The sequence below is a fragment of the Sorex araneus genome, chromosome 2, assembly GCF_027595985.1.
Source record: "Sorex araneus isolate mSorAra2 chromosome 2, mSorAra2.pri, whole genome shotgun sequence".
In the NCBI taxonomy this organism is placed as follows: Eukaryota; Metazoa; Chordata; class Mammalia; order Eulipotyphla; family Soricidae; genus Sorex; species Sorex araneus.
The window spans coordinates 352,786,619-352,803,566 of record NC_073303.1 but is presented as its reverse complement, the minus strand read 5'-3'; the positions used below and the strand labels follow the sequence as shown (position 1 = coordinate 352,803,566).

The 16,948-nt window shown below is 36.9% G+C and overlaps 1 protein-coding gene across 1 annotated transcript in view; it reads left to right on the top strand.

The window, feature by feature from the left end:
* RIT2 (Ras like without CAAX 2) overlaps positions 1-16,948 on the top strand; it is a 344,914-nt gene that overhangs the window by 76,662 nt on the left and 251,304 nt on the right. The window contains exon 2 of the mRNA XM_004606093.2: positions 11,237-11,293. Coding sequence (XP_004606150.1) covers positions 11,237-11,293 — 57 coding nt within the window. The remainder of the gene's footprint in view (positions 1-11,236; positions 11,294-16,948) is intronic.

The following is a 16,948-nucleotide window of genomic DNA, read 5'->3' as shown; positions in this document are numbered from 1 at the left end:
CTCCCATGACAAATTATACACATTATAAAACCTGAGCACGTTGTTTTTGATGGCAACTATCACCCATTTACATGAATGAGATTCCTGTAATTAATTATGATACAATAAGAATGGCGCAAAGAGAGAGGTACATATGCATATGTTAGTACAGGTACGCAGACCATCAACCATGATTCATTTACCTAAGGAGATGAGGTTTATTCCCAATGATAAAATACTTGAGAAATAAAAGGTGAAATGCCATTTTTCTTCTTTGTTTCATTGAGTACAAAATAAACTGTCAGCAGAGAGCAAATAAGTAATGACTGGCAATATTGAGTTCTAATATCCATCACTTCTTTTTGTTTCCCATCAATCATCCTTGAAAATAAGTCAGTGAAGATGAATCAGATTTTTAATGTTTTGGAAAGCACAATTTCTTCTGTAAGGAGTGGGTTTATGGGAAAATGAAGAGAAAGGGAAATGAAGAGGAGCATTCCATGGGAGGTAAAAGAAAAAGCTCAGCAAGATAAAGAAATCAAGAACTATCCCCACTAAAATGATCTAGTTCAGTATAAGTTTCCAACCAATGTTGTCATTTTCTATTTTTATAACACTCCAAGTAGAATCATTTTCTTCGCAAACATAAACTAACAAATCACATTCATAGATTACCTGTGTACTTTTGAACTATGATGATTTTTGTCCTAAGATAATAATCAGTAGGAAAAAAATGAAAATTTCAAAGGCAGTTTTTCATCAATAACTTACTAATACATTTTTTTCTTTTCATAAGCTTTTATTTAAAGTATGAAAGTGTCACTTTTATTCTTATACATAAGCAATTCTTCCTTTTTTTAAATGTAAGGGTACTGCTATTTATTCAGCCATTGACTAAGCTGATTGAATTGGGCATAAACTCCACATTACTTTTTTTTTTAAATTGGATATCCATGGATAGACCATTACAAAGCTGTTCATAGTTGAGTTTCAATCATACAATGACCGAGCACCCATCCCTCCACCAGTGTGCATTTCCCACGACCAATGTCCCTACCACCACCCTCAAACCCTCAACCCCCATCCCCAGCCTCCCTCTATGGGAGGCACTTTCCCTTTTACATGAGCAATTCTTTTAAAAAAGATAAGTGTAACATTGTTCTCATTCTTTCAGTGAATTTCATATCCCTTCGACTTTTTTATAGTTAATCCTAAAGTAATATATATTTGCATTTTAATTCAATCTCTTTATTAAAAGTATTTCCTTAGCCATTATCTTTATCTAGCATATCCATATATTGTTCAAATATTTTACTTCTTCATTGGTGGAGGTAAGTGGACACTGGTGAAGTGATCAATGTTGATATATTTTATGCTTGAAATCTAATCATGAACAACTTTGTAATTTCAAGGTGACTAAAAAAGTAAATTAAAAAATTAAAAACATTAGCCTTCTTAGTTTTCTGTTTTTCAATTCCCATCCTTGTCTATAATATAAAATTTTAGGAGAGTATTTAAAATATATATTGTTTATTTATGTGTCCCAAGTTCTGAAAACAGTGTTTGGTAGATATTTTGGGGGTTGGGGTGGGAAGGCAGTAGATTGAATTGGTGAATGAATGCCAAAAAGGGGAAACAAAGAAAGTTTGGGTAAGGAAGAATGGATAAAAATTGAAATTCAGCATGAGAGAAAACTCCCAAAGAAAATCACGTATTGAAATGAGCCCAAATAAATTAAAATATAAATTTAATATTGGAAACCAAAAACCTTGTCTGGGCAAGGTTGCTGAAAATGTGACAAATATTCTCCTTATCTTTTTCATAAAGGATAAGAAAGCAGAAATCACGATCAGAAATCTTTATTTGCAGATATACTAGAAGTGTTTTTCAGATTAGCCATAAGGAATTTATTGATGACTCTTGTGTTCACCATTCTGCAACCCATCTTTCCTTGAAATGTGCTTTTCACTCTCTGATTCAATTTAAAAGCAACAACAACAATAAAAATAAACCTTGTGAAAACCATGCAAACATTGCAGGTTACTTTGGGGACATAATTGCATCATCTTCAATAAAAGCTTTTTCTCCACCCATCATTGTGTATCTCAGTTTATTGGTCCTCCAACAGTAGTGAACTTGTATTTTCAAGGTTCCAGTCTGCAAGTTTTGAAAGAGGTAAACAAAGGAGATGCCTGGAGAAGATCTTTCTAGCCAGAGGAACCACACCAGCAAAATCTCTTCCTTGGGAAGGATTTTGACTGCAAAGATGAAAAATTAATTCAAAGAAGCCAAAGGTGGTTGGACAACATGGTTGAATAGAAGATGAAATTTAAAGAAAGATTACAGAAACAGATTCTAAATTAATAACAAATTTGTGATGGTGATTGTAATAAGAGAAGAAAGACTTCTTGAAGAATACTTGAAGTGGATGATGCTTTAAGTCAACTTAGACTTTTCTTTCTTTAATTTTTCAGACTGGAAAGCTAGCAGAGTTTAAGTAGTTTAATGAAAATTCCTCATCAAGTTAAGAGAGAAATGGGGTTGTCACCAGATCTTTATTTCATCTTTCCCGTACTGTTCAAAGTATACTCCAAAGGAGAGCTATGATTTATCAATCTTTCTTGATCTTATTAGAAGACAAAAATTCTCCAGTTTTATTTGAGTGATTTCCATATATACATACAATTCCTTTGGGGTGGGAGGGAGAGTGAAGGTAGGAAGATTAATAATGAAGTGGTTTGATTTTATACAGTATTTTAATACTTTTTAAAATTATTGAAAATGATTCTTTTCTTATAATTTTCCTTTTTCATAAACGACAGACCTCTGCCTCTGGCCAAATATTACTAACACTCTAAGGAGAGTGATACATAATATCATTAGATTTTCAATATAGGTAAATTTGATGGCTTAATATTGAATTATGCAAAGCAAGAAGCAGTTGATTTAAATTTAACTTTAAAATGAAATAGTAAATTATTGGAATAGATGAATAATAAAATGGAAATTTAAATAAAAACATATGCATAAGAGAGGTGTCCAATCAAAATGGGTTGCTTTATAAAATGATTGTATTTAATCCTCACCAGAACTTGCATACAAACATTAAAGATGAAATTGTCCATTATTTATTGCATGCATTTAATGAATATTTTATAAAGTCCAGGCAAGTACTATATTTGCATAACATATGTTAATGGTATGGCCACTCATAAATGAAAAGTCTTTGATATAAAATCCATCAAATATTTCCTGATGATATCTGCAGCTTAATATTAAATAAATATCCACTTATTTAGGAGGAAAAGCACTCTTATTTAGTTCTTATTTGGAACCCAAGATTATTTACTAACTTCAATAATTTTATAAATCATATTTACAAGAACTATCAGAGTTTAACCAAAAAGGTTTTATCCTCTAATTGCTTTTCTAATGCTATGATTTATTATTCAGTTTTTTTTCCCCTTTTAAAGAAAGCTTACTCCTGACTTTGCTTTGAGGGGCCACTCCTGACATTGCTTGGGTCACCAAATGTGGTGCGTACATTTGAACTAAAATTAGCCACACATCAGGCAAATATCTAATCTGATGATATCTCTCTAGCCCTAAGAACTTTTATGATCCCTAGACATATTCTCTATATATGTAGTCTCTATTGAGTACCCATAAGTCAGCAAAAGACAAACTGACATTGTGGATAGGGAGTGTGACAGACATTTTCTCCCTTCTTATCCCAGAATTTTCATGATAGCTGCAGAGTTGAGCTAAAGGGGAATAAAAAAATAAGCCTTACCCATGACTTTCGGACTGGAGTGATAGCACAGCGGGTAGGGCATTTGCCTTACACTTGGCCCACGGGCTTTTGATTCCTTTGTCCCTCTTGAAGAGCCCGGCAAGCTACCCAGAGTATCCTGCCCACAGGACAGAGCCTGGCAAGCTCCCCATGGCGTATTCAATATGCCAAAAACAGTAACAAAATTTCTCACAATGGAGACATTATTAGTGCTCCCTCGAGCAAATCAATGAACAACAGAATGACAGTGCTACAGTGCTACTCATGACTTTAAATATACCCTTATATAGATAATCCTTTTTGAAATGCTAGAATACTGTGCAAAAGTTTCTAACCCATGGTTTGCTACAAATTATCCTGTAGGTAGATAGTAATAGCTCTTTGTCCCTAACATCATCTGGATCTGGACCATCTTCCCCTCCCAAGTTTCCAGGTCTACCTACCCACATCACCCACTTGATACCTCCATCCTGGTTGAACGCCCAGAAGCACTACTGCTGTGAGAGGGATTGCAGGAAGCCAGGCGGTCTAGTTAAAGTCACCAACCAAGAATCCTTTTTAAATCTCACCCTCTGAGATGGTGGCCAGTCAAGCTGATAATGGGCATGGCTGGAGGTGAGAAATGAGTTAACTTCCTCTTTGGCCCCATGCTCCGGCCCTGATGGATGGAAGTTTCTCTTTAGCCCTGCACCTGTGTCCAGGTGTCCAGAGCAGGAAAGAAGCAGTTCTCTCAGCAGCCAGCAGGTGAACATGTCCAGACAACAAAGAAAAACCAAAGTAACAAATGCTGCTGCCAGGCTATAGGTCTTGAGAGGTGGCAGCCCCAACAAGGGGGCATAAGCTGGTATAAGTTACTGAGCTTTAGGCTACTGGAAATTAAATATTTGTGTGTTTGTGTTTCACTAGTTTTATTTTATTTTATTATTATTTTTATTAATCAGTGTATTTTATTTAAGATATTATCATTTCAAATAATATAAAAATGCTTTGTTTCTATTCAAATACAGTAAGTGTTATTGTCTGCCACCACACATTTATTTACCATTTAAATTTGGGGGTTTGGGTTTTTTTTGTTTTGTTTTGGGGCCACAACCAGCAATGTTCAGGGCTTCTTTTTTTAAAAAAACTTTTTATTGAATCAATGTGAGATGGATTCTTACAAAGCTGTTCATGATTGTATTTCAGTCATACAGTATTTCCACACCCATCCCTCCACCAGTATACATTTCCCAGCACCAGTGTCCCCAAGTTTCAAGATAAATCTGGGATCTCAAGCGGCCCCTGACTTTTTATAAGATAGTGCATCTGCAATTAAAAAAAATATTTGATAATGAAATAAAAGAACAATTATTATAAAAATATATCTTCTGCTAAATCCTAGAAAATGTTCTGAATCTGCTGGCTTTATGGATTTTCTAAAACATGTGATATAATTTCCCTGGCTTTATTATAAGATGATTTGATTTATGATCTGATTCTCTTTGAATTTTTCAAATATGATTTTTCTTATCCTTTACCAAATTGCAAAGCATGGACAGAGCAATCTCTTGGAAAATATCTGTGAAATGTGTTTCTAGTACTCTTGCCCACTTCTTTCCTCTACTGTTCCTGTTTATACTGAATAAGGATTGAGCATGTTACTCTAGTCGTTTTGCCAACCTGATCCACTAACCTTGTTTACCCTCAGGTATAAAGTACTTGGTATCATTCCTGAAGGGAGTATTTTTATTTTAAAATCACTATCACTATCACTATCATCCCATTGATCGTCAATTTGCTTGAGCAGGCCCAATAACGTCTCCATTCATCCTAGCCCGGAGATTTTAGCAGTCTCTCTTTACCCCTCCTTCCAAACAGTGCCGCATTAGAGGCTCTTTCAGGGTCAGGAGAATGAGACCCATAATTGTTACTGGTTTTGGCATATTAATACACCACGGGGAGCTTGCCAAGCTCTCCCTTGTGGGCAGCAAGGTCTCAGGAGTTTGCCAGTTTCTTGGAGAGGGAGAACTAGTCTATAAGATGTCTAGTTCCTGGAGCATAGTTTATAGTCTCTGGATGTTGGCCATTGATGGGATTACATGGCACCGGGTGCAGTTGGTGGGTGTGACTGCCTAGCTACTAAAAAATGGGGGATCTGGGCGGAAGAGGTTCAGTCCCGATCCGAGCAGGCTTGGAGATCTCAGACCCAGGTCCCACACACCTGGATTCCTCTGCCAGTTCCTTTATGTGTGAGGGTCATCCAAGCATGTGGAGAGTGGCCTTGAACATGGCTGTGGCTGGGTTCTGGAGGTCTTCGACTGCCAGGGCTCTGCTCGTGGTGGGGAGGGAGACTCAACACTACCCCCCCAGGGGCCCCAGTGAAGACAGCCAGGCACGGGGGCAAATAATAATTAGCAGGAATCTAGTGATGGCTGCAAATGAAGAATTTCTGAGAGAGATATGAAGTTGGATTCTCAGAAGCTCTGAAATCACAATAATCATAGACATCCTCTTTCCAAGCAAAAGGCTATTTTCCCACATGCATAGTGTTTAATATTTTCTAGGACAAATGTTTGTACTTGAGAATTGTATTGTTCTCTACTTATTTCTCTATTTTTCTTATAAGTGTATATATAAATATGCATTTTGGGAGGGAGATACAGGCCTTCATTTATATTATACTGATAATACCAATATAATAATAATTATAAAATCAGTACAGTTGAAATATTGAAAACTAGAGAAGTATTCTGTGATCCTCATAGAACAGTTCTTTGGCAAAGGAAAATAGAAACCCAAAATTCTGAGTGTAATCATGAGTACTATAAAATGAATAAAAATTAGTTTTACAATTGATAGATACCTAGCTGACAGATTTTCTCCAAAATTGGACTTTACAGGTCTTCAGAATAAACAACAAAACAAAAAAAAGAAAAACACAAGTGTTTGTTTTACCTATTATTTCCACAAAAGGACATGACACTTAGATGCTATATCAGGTGTCCACTTTGCAAAACACAGAAGAAACTTTTACAAAGCAATCTCTCTAAAATAATCTTTTGAAGTTCTGGAACAAAGCTCAGCTGGCTCTCCTTCGGTTCTTTCTCAGTGGCAGGTCAGAGATTTAAAAACTGAAGAGCTTTTTCAATTACACAATAACCAGCAGGTTTCCATTATAGCACAAACTCCATCACCTAAATATATGCTAGGCATTGTTATAAAAAACTCTCACAGGTAAAGCCTTGACTGCTTCATCTATTTCTGATTGTGGTTCTGTCAATTTTCAAGTCTAATAAGATATATACCCATTTCTAAACTTGTTTTTTGGGGGGGGGGCTCAATTTTTTTTAAACTCCTTCTGATCTCAAAATAACTTCCTATGTTAATTGTAATTAGCTTAGCCCAAAATCTTATACAATGTTTTTCAATGCTTCTTAGGTAGCTTTATGTACTAGAAAGATGAAAAATGGATTTGTTGGGACAAAGGGATAGTACAAGGAGCTGGGTACTTGCTTTGCACATCAGAGCCCAGGTTTCACTTCCCAGCACTAGATGTGCTCCCCTGGAGTGATACCTGAATGCAGAGCCACAAGTAAGCCTGGACCATTGCTAAACATGGCCCCAAAACAGAAAAAAAGATTTAACTGTTAATTGACTGATATGCCACTTAAGTGAAGATATTAGATATTGGGGCTGGAGATAGCACAATGGGTTTTTGCCTTGCACGCAGCCAACCCTGAGTTTGATTCCCAGTATCCCATTTGCACCACTAGGGGTAATTCCTGAGTGCATGAGCCAGGAGTAACAACTGTGCATCGCTGGGTGTGACCCAAAAAGAAAAAAAAAGAGAGAAAGTATTAGATATTGATCACTATTCAGCAATGTTAAAGAAAACCAGAAATGGTCAGTAACTAAAATGATAAAAATTAAAATTTATTTGAAGACAACCACTATAAGAAAAAGATATATTAGTTTAGAAATAGTTTGAATTTCAAGTACAGCAAATAAAAATGAAAATTTTTAGCAAAGGAGCAGGATGGCTAGGGGTCAGTGTATAAAAAAGTATTAAGAAGAAACATCAGAGAGAATTCTGGCTAAACAAACTTAATAGGATTCTCTCAGATGGCATATCAGGGTAATAAGATATCACCTGGAAGTAGTGAGGAGAGTGGAATTTGATCAGCTATCAAGGATGATCAGATTATCTGGTGTAGGGGATTGATTCTAAAACAACATAGCAGAACTCTTGGTAAAACTGAGCAAGTCAGATGAAGAAAAATTCAGACCAACTTTAGGTGACGGTTTAAAGGAGCATAACTCAAGTTTAGTCAGGGAGAGTCTTTGTTAATATAATATCAACATGAAGGAAAAATAAATTCTTTCTACATAAAGGTAAGTGCATACGTAAAAGGGACCTTCAGTAAATCTGAGAACAAAGCATAGCCATTTGGACAGTAAAATTTGAGACTGAAAATATATGGCACACATATGAGGAGTATGTACGTGTGCAAGCAGGCTAATAGATTGTTTCCATGTGAAGACGTGGTCTATCTTAATTTTAATGAAAGGAGGCTCTAAGAAGTGCTCAGGAGGCACAATATTTCCACAGTTGATTCTCAGCCAATGGCGCAGGTGGTTCAGTGCAGGCTTTAGGTTGCTCTGTCAGTGACAAGCAAACCAGGACACGCTGGTACTGAGGGCTAGAGAGCTGCACCTGGCACTGTTCAGGGACTGTAGGGCTGCACCCAGCCTTGTTCAGGGGAGCCATTGGTGACAAGAAGAGAACCTAGCTTGAGCCAGGCTCATTATTCACCTTCATGGTGCAAGTCCTTCCCAGCCTTGACCTTCCTTCCTTCCTTCCTTCCTTCCTTCCTTCCTTCCTTCCTTCCTTCCTTCCTTCCTTCCTTCCTTCCTTCCTTCCTTCCTTCCTTCCTTCCTTCCTTCCTTCTCCCTCTTCCTTCCTTCCCTTCCTTCCTTCCTTCCTTCCTTCCTTCCTTCCTTCCTTCCTTCCTTCCTTCCTTCCTTCCTTCCTTCCTTCCTTACTTCCTTCCTTCCTTCCTTCTCCTTCTTCCTTCCTTTCCTTCCTTCCTTCCTTCCTTCCTTCCTTCCTTCCTTCCTTCCTTCCTTCCTTCCTTCCTTCCTTCCTTCCTTCCTTTCTTTCTTTCTTTCTTTCTTTCTTTCTTTCTTTCTTTCTTTCTTTCTTTCTTTCTTTCTTTTTCTTTCTTCCTTTCTTTCCTTCCTTTCTGGAAAACAATATGCACATTTCTCAAAATGCTAGAAATTTAGCTTCCCTATGACCCAATAATACCACTTCTGGGAATATATCCCGGGGCCCCCAAAGACAGCTAGCATTTCTTTCACAAACAAAGATAGCATTCAGAAATGCTATCTGCACTTCTATGTTCATCGCAGCATTATTAAAATAATAAATATCTGGAAAAAACCTGAGTATCCAAGATGACTGGTTAAAGAAATCATGGCATATCTACACAATGAAATACTATGCAGCTGCTAGAGAAAATGAAGTTATGAAATTTTCTTATAAATGGATGGACAAGGAGAATATCATAGTGAGTGAAGTGAGTCAGAAGGAGAGGGATAGACATACAATGATTGGAGTAATTTGTGGGATATAAAAAAAATGCAACTCCCTTTTCCCTCATACCTCTCTCTTTCTTGACCCTTCCTCTCTCCCCCTCCACTCTCTTCCTCTCCCTCTTCCTCTCCCTTTCTCTGACCCTCACCCTCTTCTTCTCTCTATGTCTCTCTATCTCTCTGTGTCTGTCTCCCTCCTTTCATCCTTCTCTCTCTCTCTCTTTATCTCCCTCCCTCCTTCCACACATATAAAAAATGCAACATAATATAAGACCAATACCCAATTCCCAAGGAGAGTAGAAATAAGGGCCAGGAGAATTGATCCACAGTTGGAAGCCAACCTCAAATGCTGGGGGAGAAGGTAGTTGGGATAGAGAAGGGGCCACCATGACAAAGATAGTTGGAAATGATCACTCTGGATAAGAACAGTGTGCTGAAAACAGGTAAAGAAAAAAATGATAACCTCTTAGTATCTATATTAGAAACCATAATGCCCAAAGGGAAGAGAGACAGAGAGAAAAAAGGAAAGTGCCTGCCATAAGGACAGGTTGAAGGGACAGTGTCAGGAGGAAACTGGGGACATTGATGATGTGAAATGCACAAGGTGGAGAGATGGGTATTGAAACACTATATGCATAAACCAGACCAGGACCAGCTTTGTAACTGTATCCACATGGTGACTTAAAAAATAATGCCATCACTATTCTTCACTTCCATTTCTTTGCATATTTTGGCAGAATTACACTAGTATCATATATATGTTTGCTGGATTCAACAAGATTTAACTCAAAGAATTGACCCATGTTCTGAGCCTTAGTGATACTCGAGACACTATTAATGGGAAACCAGAAACAGACTCAAGAGATATCAACATGAATTTTATTTAGGATTTTGCAATAGTTCTTCATCTCTATAGAACTCTATAGATTTGTAAGCATAACAAGAAAGTGAAGGCTTATCAAGACACTGTTGTTAAGAAAGGCAATATTGGTGAAAGTAAAAATAATAAGAGACATCAAGAGTAGAGAGGTTCTTGTTAATAAAATTATGTTGTGGGGACGGAGTGATAGCACAGCGGGTAGGGTGTTTGCCTTGCCGACCCGGGTTTGATCCCCAGCATTCCATATGGTCCCCCAAGCACTGCCAGGAGTAATTACTGAGTGCAAAGCCAGGAGTAACCCCTGAGCATCGCTGGGTGTGACCCAAAAGGCAAAAAAAAAAAGATAGAATTATGTGGAAGGCAGATTAGGTTATTATGTATCAAGATTAGGACTGATAACTAAGGAATTGGTTCTAATATTGAGAAAAATGAGGTATCAAGATGGATAATTTTCACTACAATGATTTAGCAAGATTTTGCCAGAACTGTACCATGTAAGCCTAGCAAAGATAGTGGAAAACAAGATCAATGTTTAGTTAATGACCCCAAGCAAAAGGATATATTCTCTTTCTCTACCCTGCCAGCTATACTATTTCTCCAGGCCCTTTGCTATGAGCATTAAGAAGCCATAAAATCAAGATTGTTCAGAAAAGTTCTCATTGCCACAAACACTAGACCCAGATTGAGAAGACGAGCAGAAACCCAAACTGACAAAAGGATTCAGCAGGAATGATGGCTTTGGAAGGCTACCAGAACTTAATGTCATTTTCTTTTACAGTGACCTAATATTCTTACTTTACCAAGATGTGTCTTGTATAATAAGTACAACAGTAAATAAATCACTTACAAAAGTGTTTATGACTAATACTTGCTCTTTATAACAAAAAGTATAATATTAACTCTCAACAAGTTTGATTGCCAGAAAAAATAAAATAAAATGCTGAATTTGTGGTGGGTACTAATTAATAAGTGGCAGATCTTAATTAAATTGAATTTATTTTAACTTTCAGCAATGACAATGCAGTTTATCAGCCATCAATTTCCTGACTACCATGATCCCACCATTGGTAAGTCAAAGTCTATTTGCTCCTTTGCTCTGGAAAAAGTCACTCTAAATAAAATGACTCACAAATTTCACTGATGTCTATGGAAAACAAACAATATGCATTTATACTGTTATTCAATAACTCATACACATAAAATTGTAAGCTACTATAACAGAAGCTTTAAGAAATATAGAAGCTTGTTCTTACTACATGCTCTCATATTTTCTATCCTTACCTATTTCTTGCTGAAAAATGATAGCTAAGTTCATTAAGTTGACGATAGATATAGTAATAGTTATCTACAAGCATTTGGAAAACTGTGCATGATAATTTAAGCAATGCCAATGTGTGCTTAATGGGTAATTTTTTTTTATCGGTCTCTGAAATCTTCTGCACAATCAGTGTCCATGATAATGATTGTTAAGTAGGTCTTTCTAGACACGTGAACTTATCATCTTCATTTTGCAGATGAGGAAACTGAGACTCAGTATCAAAGTTTTGTTAGAGCCCGAACACCAGCCATTTTCTAATCTTTCTATCCAGTTTTCATCATACCATAGTTCTCTGCAGAAACATTACTTTTAGGACCATTTTTTATTTTAAATAAGAACATATATAAAACTGGGCATTGCTTATTCAAAAGAACTAATTTAAAGAGTCAGTTGAAAATTTCTAAACAGAGTCTGCCATAGCATTCTTTGCCTAGAAATGCATTGGTATTTAAACCATATAAATCCTTATTTTATGCAAGAAACAGCTTTTGGAGGCCTGGTGGCTGCCTATAAGTCTGGCCTATGGTTTCCTTTGACTGTGCTTTAATACTTACCTTGTAATTCTCACAGTATGAATGCTTTCTATTCTCTAATTCCTACTTTTTCTCATTAAGCTTTTTAAAATCAAGATCCTTCTGTGTATATAAAATGTTATCCTGCGCATAATCCTCTTGTATCCCTTCCTGCAAATCCTCTGTAATATGAGATTCAATTTCAAAGAATACTAACTGCCAATTTTATGTGGACAGCTTTATTTTATAACTCAAGCCACAGTAGCATAGAATAGAAATACGATTTTACAGGGGAGAGTCCACATTATAAAAATTTAAACAAATGGTTTAAATAGCTATAAAGGCTAGAAGGAAGGCGCTTACCCACTCAAGAAGGTTTTGAAGAATAGCACAGTGTGTAAGACTTTTGGCTTGCATGTTGCCAACCTAGATTTTATTGCTGGCATCACCATGGCCCCTTAAGCCCTGCCAGAGGTGATAATTGGGTAGAGCCAGCAGTTTGAACCATACCCTGAACTCAGCTGGGTATGTCCCAAAAGCAAAAACAAACAAACAAACAACAACAACACAACAAAAAAACATTTGGAAGAGCAGGCTAGCTGATAAACTGCTGTGAGTGAGTTGAGTCAGGTTTTCTTCCCACTGTCTGTGAGCAAGATGGAGGGGATTTATCTGATTAAGGGTCTCTGGAGGCCCAGGATGGAGAAGTCTTTTGGGCCACGATTGGAGTTCAGAGCGTAATTCAAATATGGATTTATTAGATGTGCAAATATGTCACATAATCCAGAGATATGTTATCAGGATCACCTGTTAATTTTACTCTAGTTAAGATCTTTCACACAATTAAGTTTGTATCTTTTCTTGGCCTTTCACCTCTTGGATTCTATTGATAACAGAAGTCAATCACCCTATTGTCTCCACCTTTCTATCAGCGGGATCACTCCATTCTAGTATCAGTCAGGATCCATACAATATCAGTGCTGTAGCATTTCAATCAGTCAGGCTATTAAACAATGGGCTGGAGTGATAATTTATCAGATAGGAAGTTTGCCTTGCCTGTGGCTGACCCTAGTTCCATCCCTAGTACTCCATATGGTCCCCCAAGACTAGCACAGAGGCAGGAATAAGTTTTGATTACCACTGGTGTGGTCCCAAAACAGAAGCAATGTAATATTAATACATATACCATCTTCTAGGATATTTGTTTGATGAATATATTTGAAATAAAAGAAATTTACTTATTTTTCAATATCCTATGTTTTGTCAAGACTTTCATCAGTATTTAAGTAAATTATTTAAGTGAAAACAGTATGTTGTTAATCAGAAAGGACTTCTTCAAAGAACTGAGTTTTGTTTCTAAAGAGAAAAATAACTCAGTAAAGTTTTAGAAGGTATTAGCTACAACTCTTGTTTGTTAATCCTACATTTGTTTTCTGAATATATTGACTCTGGAAATTTGGAATTCTGCATAACTCATGAAAAGTTTTAAAACAGAAGAAGTATCTGGAAATAAAAATTCTTAATGTTTATTCTTTATTTTTTTTAAATTCAATAGTATGATATTATTTGTGAAATTAGAACTTCACTCTACTATTGTTTATTATTTTGCAACTTGGTTTCAGCTTTATATACATTAGTGTTTCTAAAACCTACCTTTCCTCACCGACCTCATATCTATTGGCTTAAATATGAAAATATATGAGAATAGTTCCTAAATGGCTCCTTCATGGGGAAGAAATGAGAAGGATATTATGATGACACTTTAGATATATCCAGAAAGCTCATCCATCATTTGAGATTAATTGGACATTTTGTACTAACAGATAGAGCTGAAATCAAGCATTTGCTTGCTGTAAATAAACTAGTTTATAGAAAGAAGTTTGAAACGAGAAACAGCACTTTATTACTTGTAATTTGACTTTCTCATCATTTTATTTCTTGATATTTCCTAAAGAAAATATAGCTTAAAATTTTCTCTTTAATCCTGATCTAATAAAGTGAAAGTCCTAAATAATTTACTTTTGGGCTAATCAAGTTATATAACAATAAACTCAATCTGCCTGATTTAATGGCCCCTCAGGAGGAAATGTATATTAGTACTCTGAAAATCATGCAAATTAGAAAAGAATACATTTATCAAGGGTAGTTATTTCACAATTTATAAAGATACTATTTTTCAATTTCTCTTTAGATTTCTTAGTCTTCCTGCTGACATGCTTTTTTTCTGATATGATTGAAGAATTTTCACTTTGTCCTCTAAAACATTGGAAATTTTATTTCCCTCTCATATTAGCTTAAATTTATTTTTATTTAAATATGCATAATGCTGTTATTAAGAGTATTTATTATATATTTCCATGCAAGATTTCACTGAAAGATTTAAATGCTTTCTCTTTTTTATGTTCTTTTGTTTTGAGGGGTCTGGGAACATCTAGTATTGCTCAAGGCCTTTATACCTGGCTCTGTATGAAGGAATTACTCCCGAAAAGGCTCAGAGCACCATATGAGATGCTGGGGATCAAGCTGGATTGAATGTACACAAGGAAAATGCCTACTTGCTATATTACTCAGACCCCATAAGTAGTTTTTATAGAGATGCAATATATATATATGGATAAATCAAAGTTTTTAGTATTTTAAATGTAATATCTGTAAGCATTAGACATTGTATTCAGTGCAGCTTAATTTTTGATAATAAAAATAACTATGAAAAATCTGGGAGGTGGCACAAGTGGCCATAGCACATGCTTTGCATATAGGACCCATGGGGTTGCTTGTTGGAACTGTATGGTCCCTCAAACCCCATCCTGAATGAATTTAGCATCAAACACCAAGCAGTCACTGAACAGCAAATGTGGTCCCCTATCTCTAAATATATTTAAATATAAAAATGAAAGTAATAAGAAATACTGGACAAAAGGTCTATCATCAAATTCCTAACACAATAAACATAAGTGGCTTCTTAATTTAACAAAAAAATCATTAGAGGTAGAAACCATTTTGTGTAATTCAACCTGCAACTAAAAATAAATACTGTGTTTTTTTTTATGTTTACTGTATGTGAAATAATCTGTTTGCCATCCAGAAATAGAAGATTAAAAGAGAACAATTAAATTCCTCAACACTTTTCAATTCAGGAAGAGACATCCAAACAAATATACAAATATACAGTAACAATGAAACTAATATTAGTGTCAAAGAGAAGCAAAAAATGCTAACAAATTTCTGAAAGGCTAGAGAGGTTTGCTTTTAAGTTATATTTACTGAGAACTAGGAGTAAGCCCTGAGCATTACCAGGTATGGCCCCCACACCAAAAAAAATAATATTTTTCTCTTAGTTCCTCATCTCTGAATTCCAATTACATCTTTTACCTGGAATCTGATCATCATTTTTCTATCATTGTACATGGGACTCGATGCCAGGCTGTTTTCACTTGGGGCATCCCAGAGAGGGGTGGGTGAGAACCCTCCTCTACCCAAGGGGCCCAGCCCCGGCAGCTGACCTCCACTACCCAACTGCTGCCACACTCCAGGCTGCTCTCCGGATGTTCTGGTCGAGCCTCACGCATGAATGAAGTCCCATAGAATCAGATAATGCAGAACTTTGTGACACTGAACTCTGAACTCAATGGACCTGGAAGTAGAGACCCTCTGCCTGCTCTTCCCCAATCTCCAGTGACCTAGGACTCAGACCCATAAGCCTCAGCCTGTCACACCCTCCGTCCTCATTGGCCACCATCCAGATCTCAAGGACTGCTCCTCCCAGACAGGAGTATAAAATGAGGCCCCCATAGCCATGCCACCGGACTGCACACCAGGCTGTTTTCACTTGGGGAGCCCAAGTGGGAGGGGCGCGAACCCCCCCACCCCAAGGCACCCACCCTTGGCAGCCAACCTCTACTACCCAACCACTATCATGCTCCAGGATGCTTTCCAGATGTCTCGGCTGAGACTCACACATGAATGAAGTCCCATGGAACCCAGACAATGCAAACACATTAAAAGACAATTCCTACCCATTTGCCATAATTACTACACCATATTTAATGGAGTTCAGACAGTAGGGAACAAATCATAGAGAGTTATATATATATGTATATATATACATATATATATGTATATACATACACACACACATATACCTCTCGGAGAGCCTGGCAAACTACCGAGAGTATCCCGCCCGCACGGGCAGAGCCTGGCAAGCTACCTTGGTATATTCAAAATGCCAAAACCAGTAACAATAAGTCTCATTCCTCTGACCCTGAAAGAGCTTTCAATCATTGAGAAAGACGAGTTAGGAGAGGCTGTGACTGGTTCAGCCCTTTTGGAAAACAGTATGGTCGCTTCTCAAAAAATTAGAAATCGAGCTCCCATTCTACCCAGCAATACCACTCCTGGGTATATATTCCAGAAAGGCAAAAAAGTACAGTTGAAATGACATCTGCACTTGAATGTTGATTGCAGCACTGTTTACAATAGCCAGAATCTGGAAAAAACCCGAGTGCCTGAGAACAGATGACTGGTTAAAAAAACTTTGGTACATCTACACAATGGAATACTATGCTGCTGTTAGAAAAGATGAAGTCATGACCTTTGCATATAAGTGTATCAACATGGAAAGTATCATGCTAAGTGAAGTGAGTCAGAAAGAAAGAGACAGACATAGAAAGATTGCACTCATCTGTGGGATATTAAATAACAAAATAGGAGACTAACACCCAAGAACAGTAGATATAAGTACCAGGAGGTTGGCTCCAAGGCTTGGAAGCTGGTCTCACCCTGGAGGAAGGGGCAGATTACATAGAGAAGGGAACACCAGGTAAAGTGTGGTTTGAGGACCCGCATGGGATGGGAGATGTGCGCTGAAAATAGAATATAGACCAAACACGATG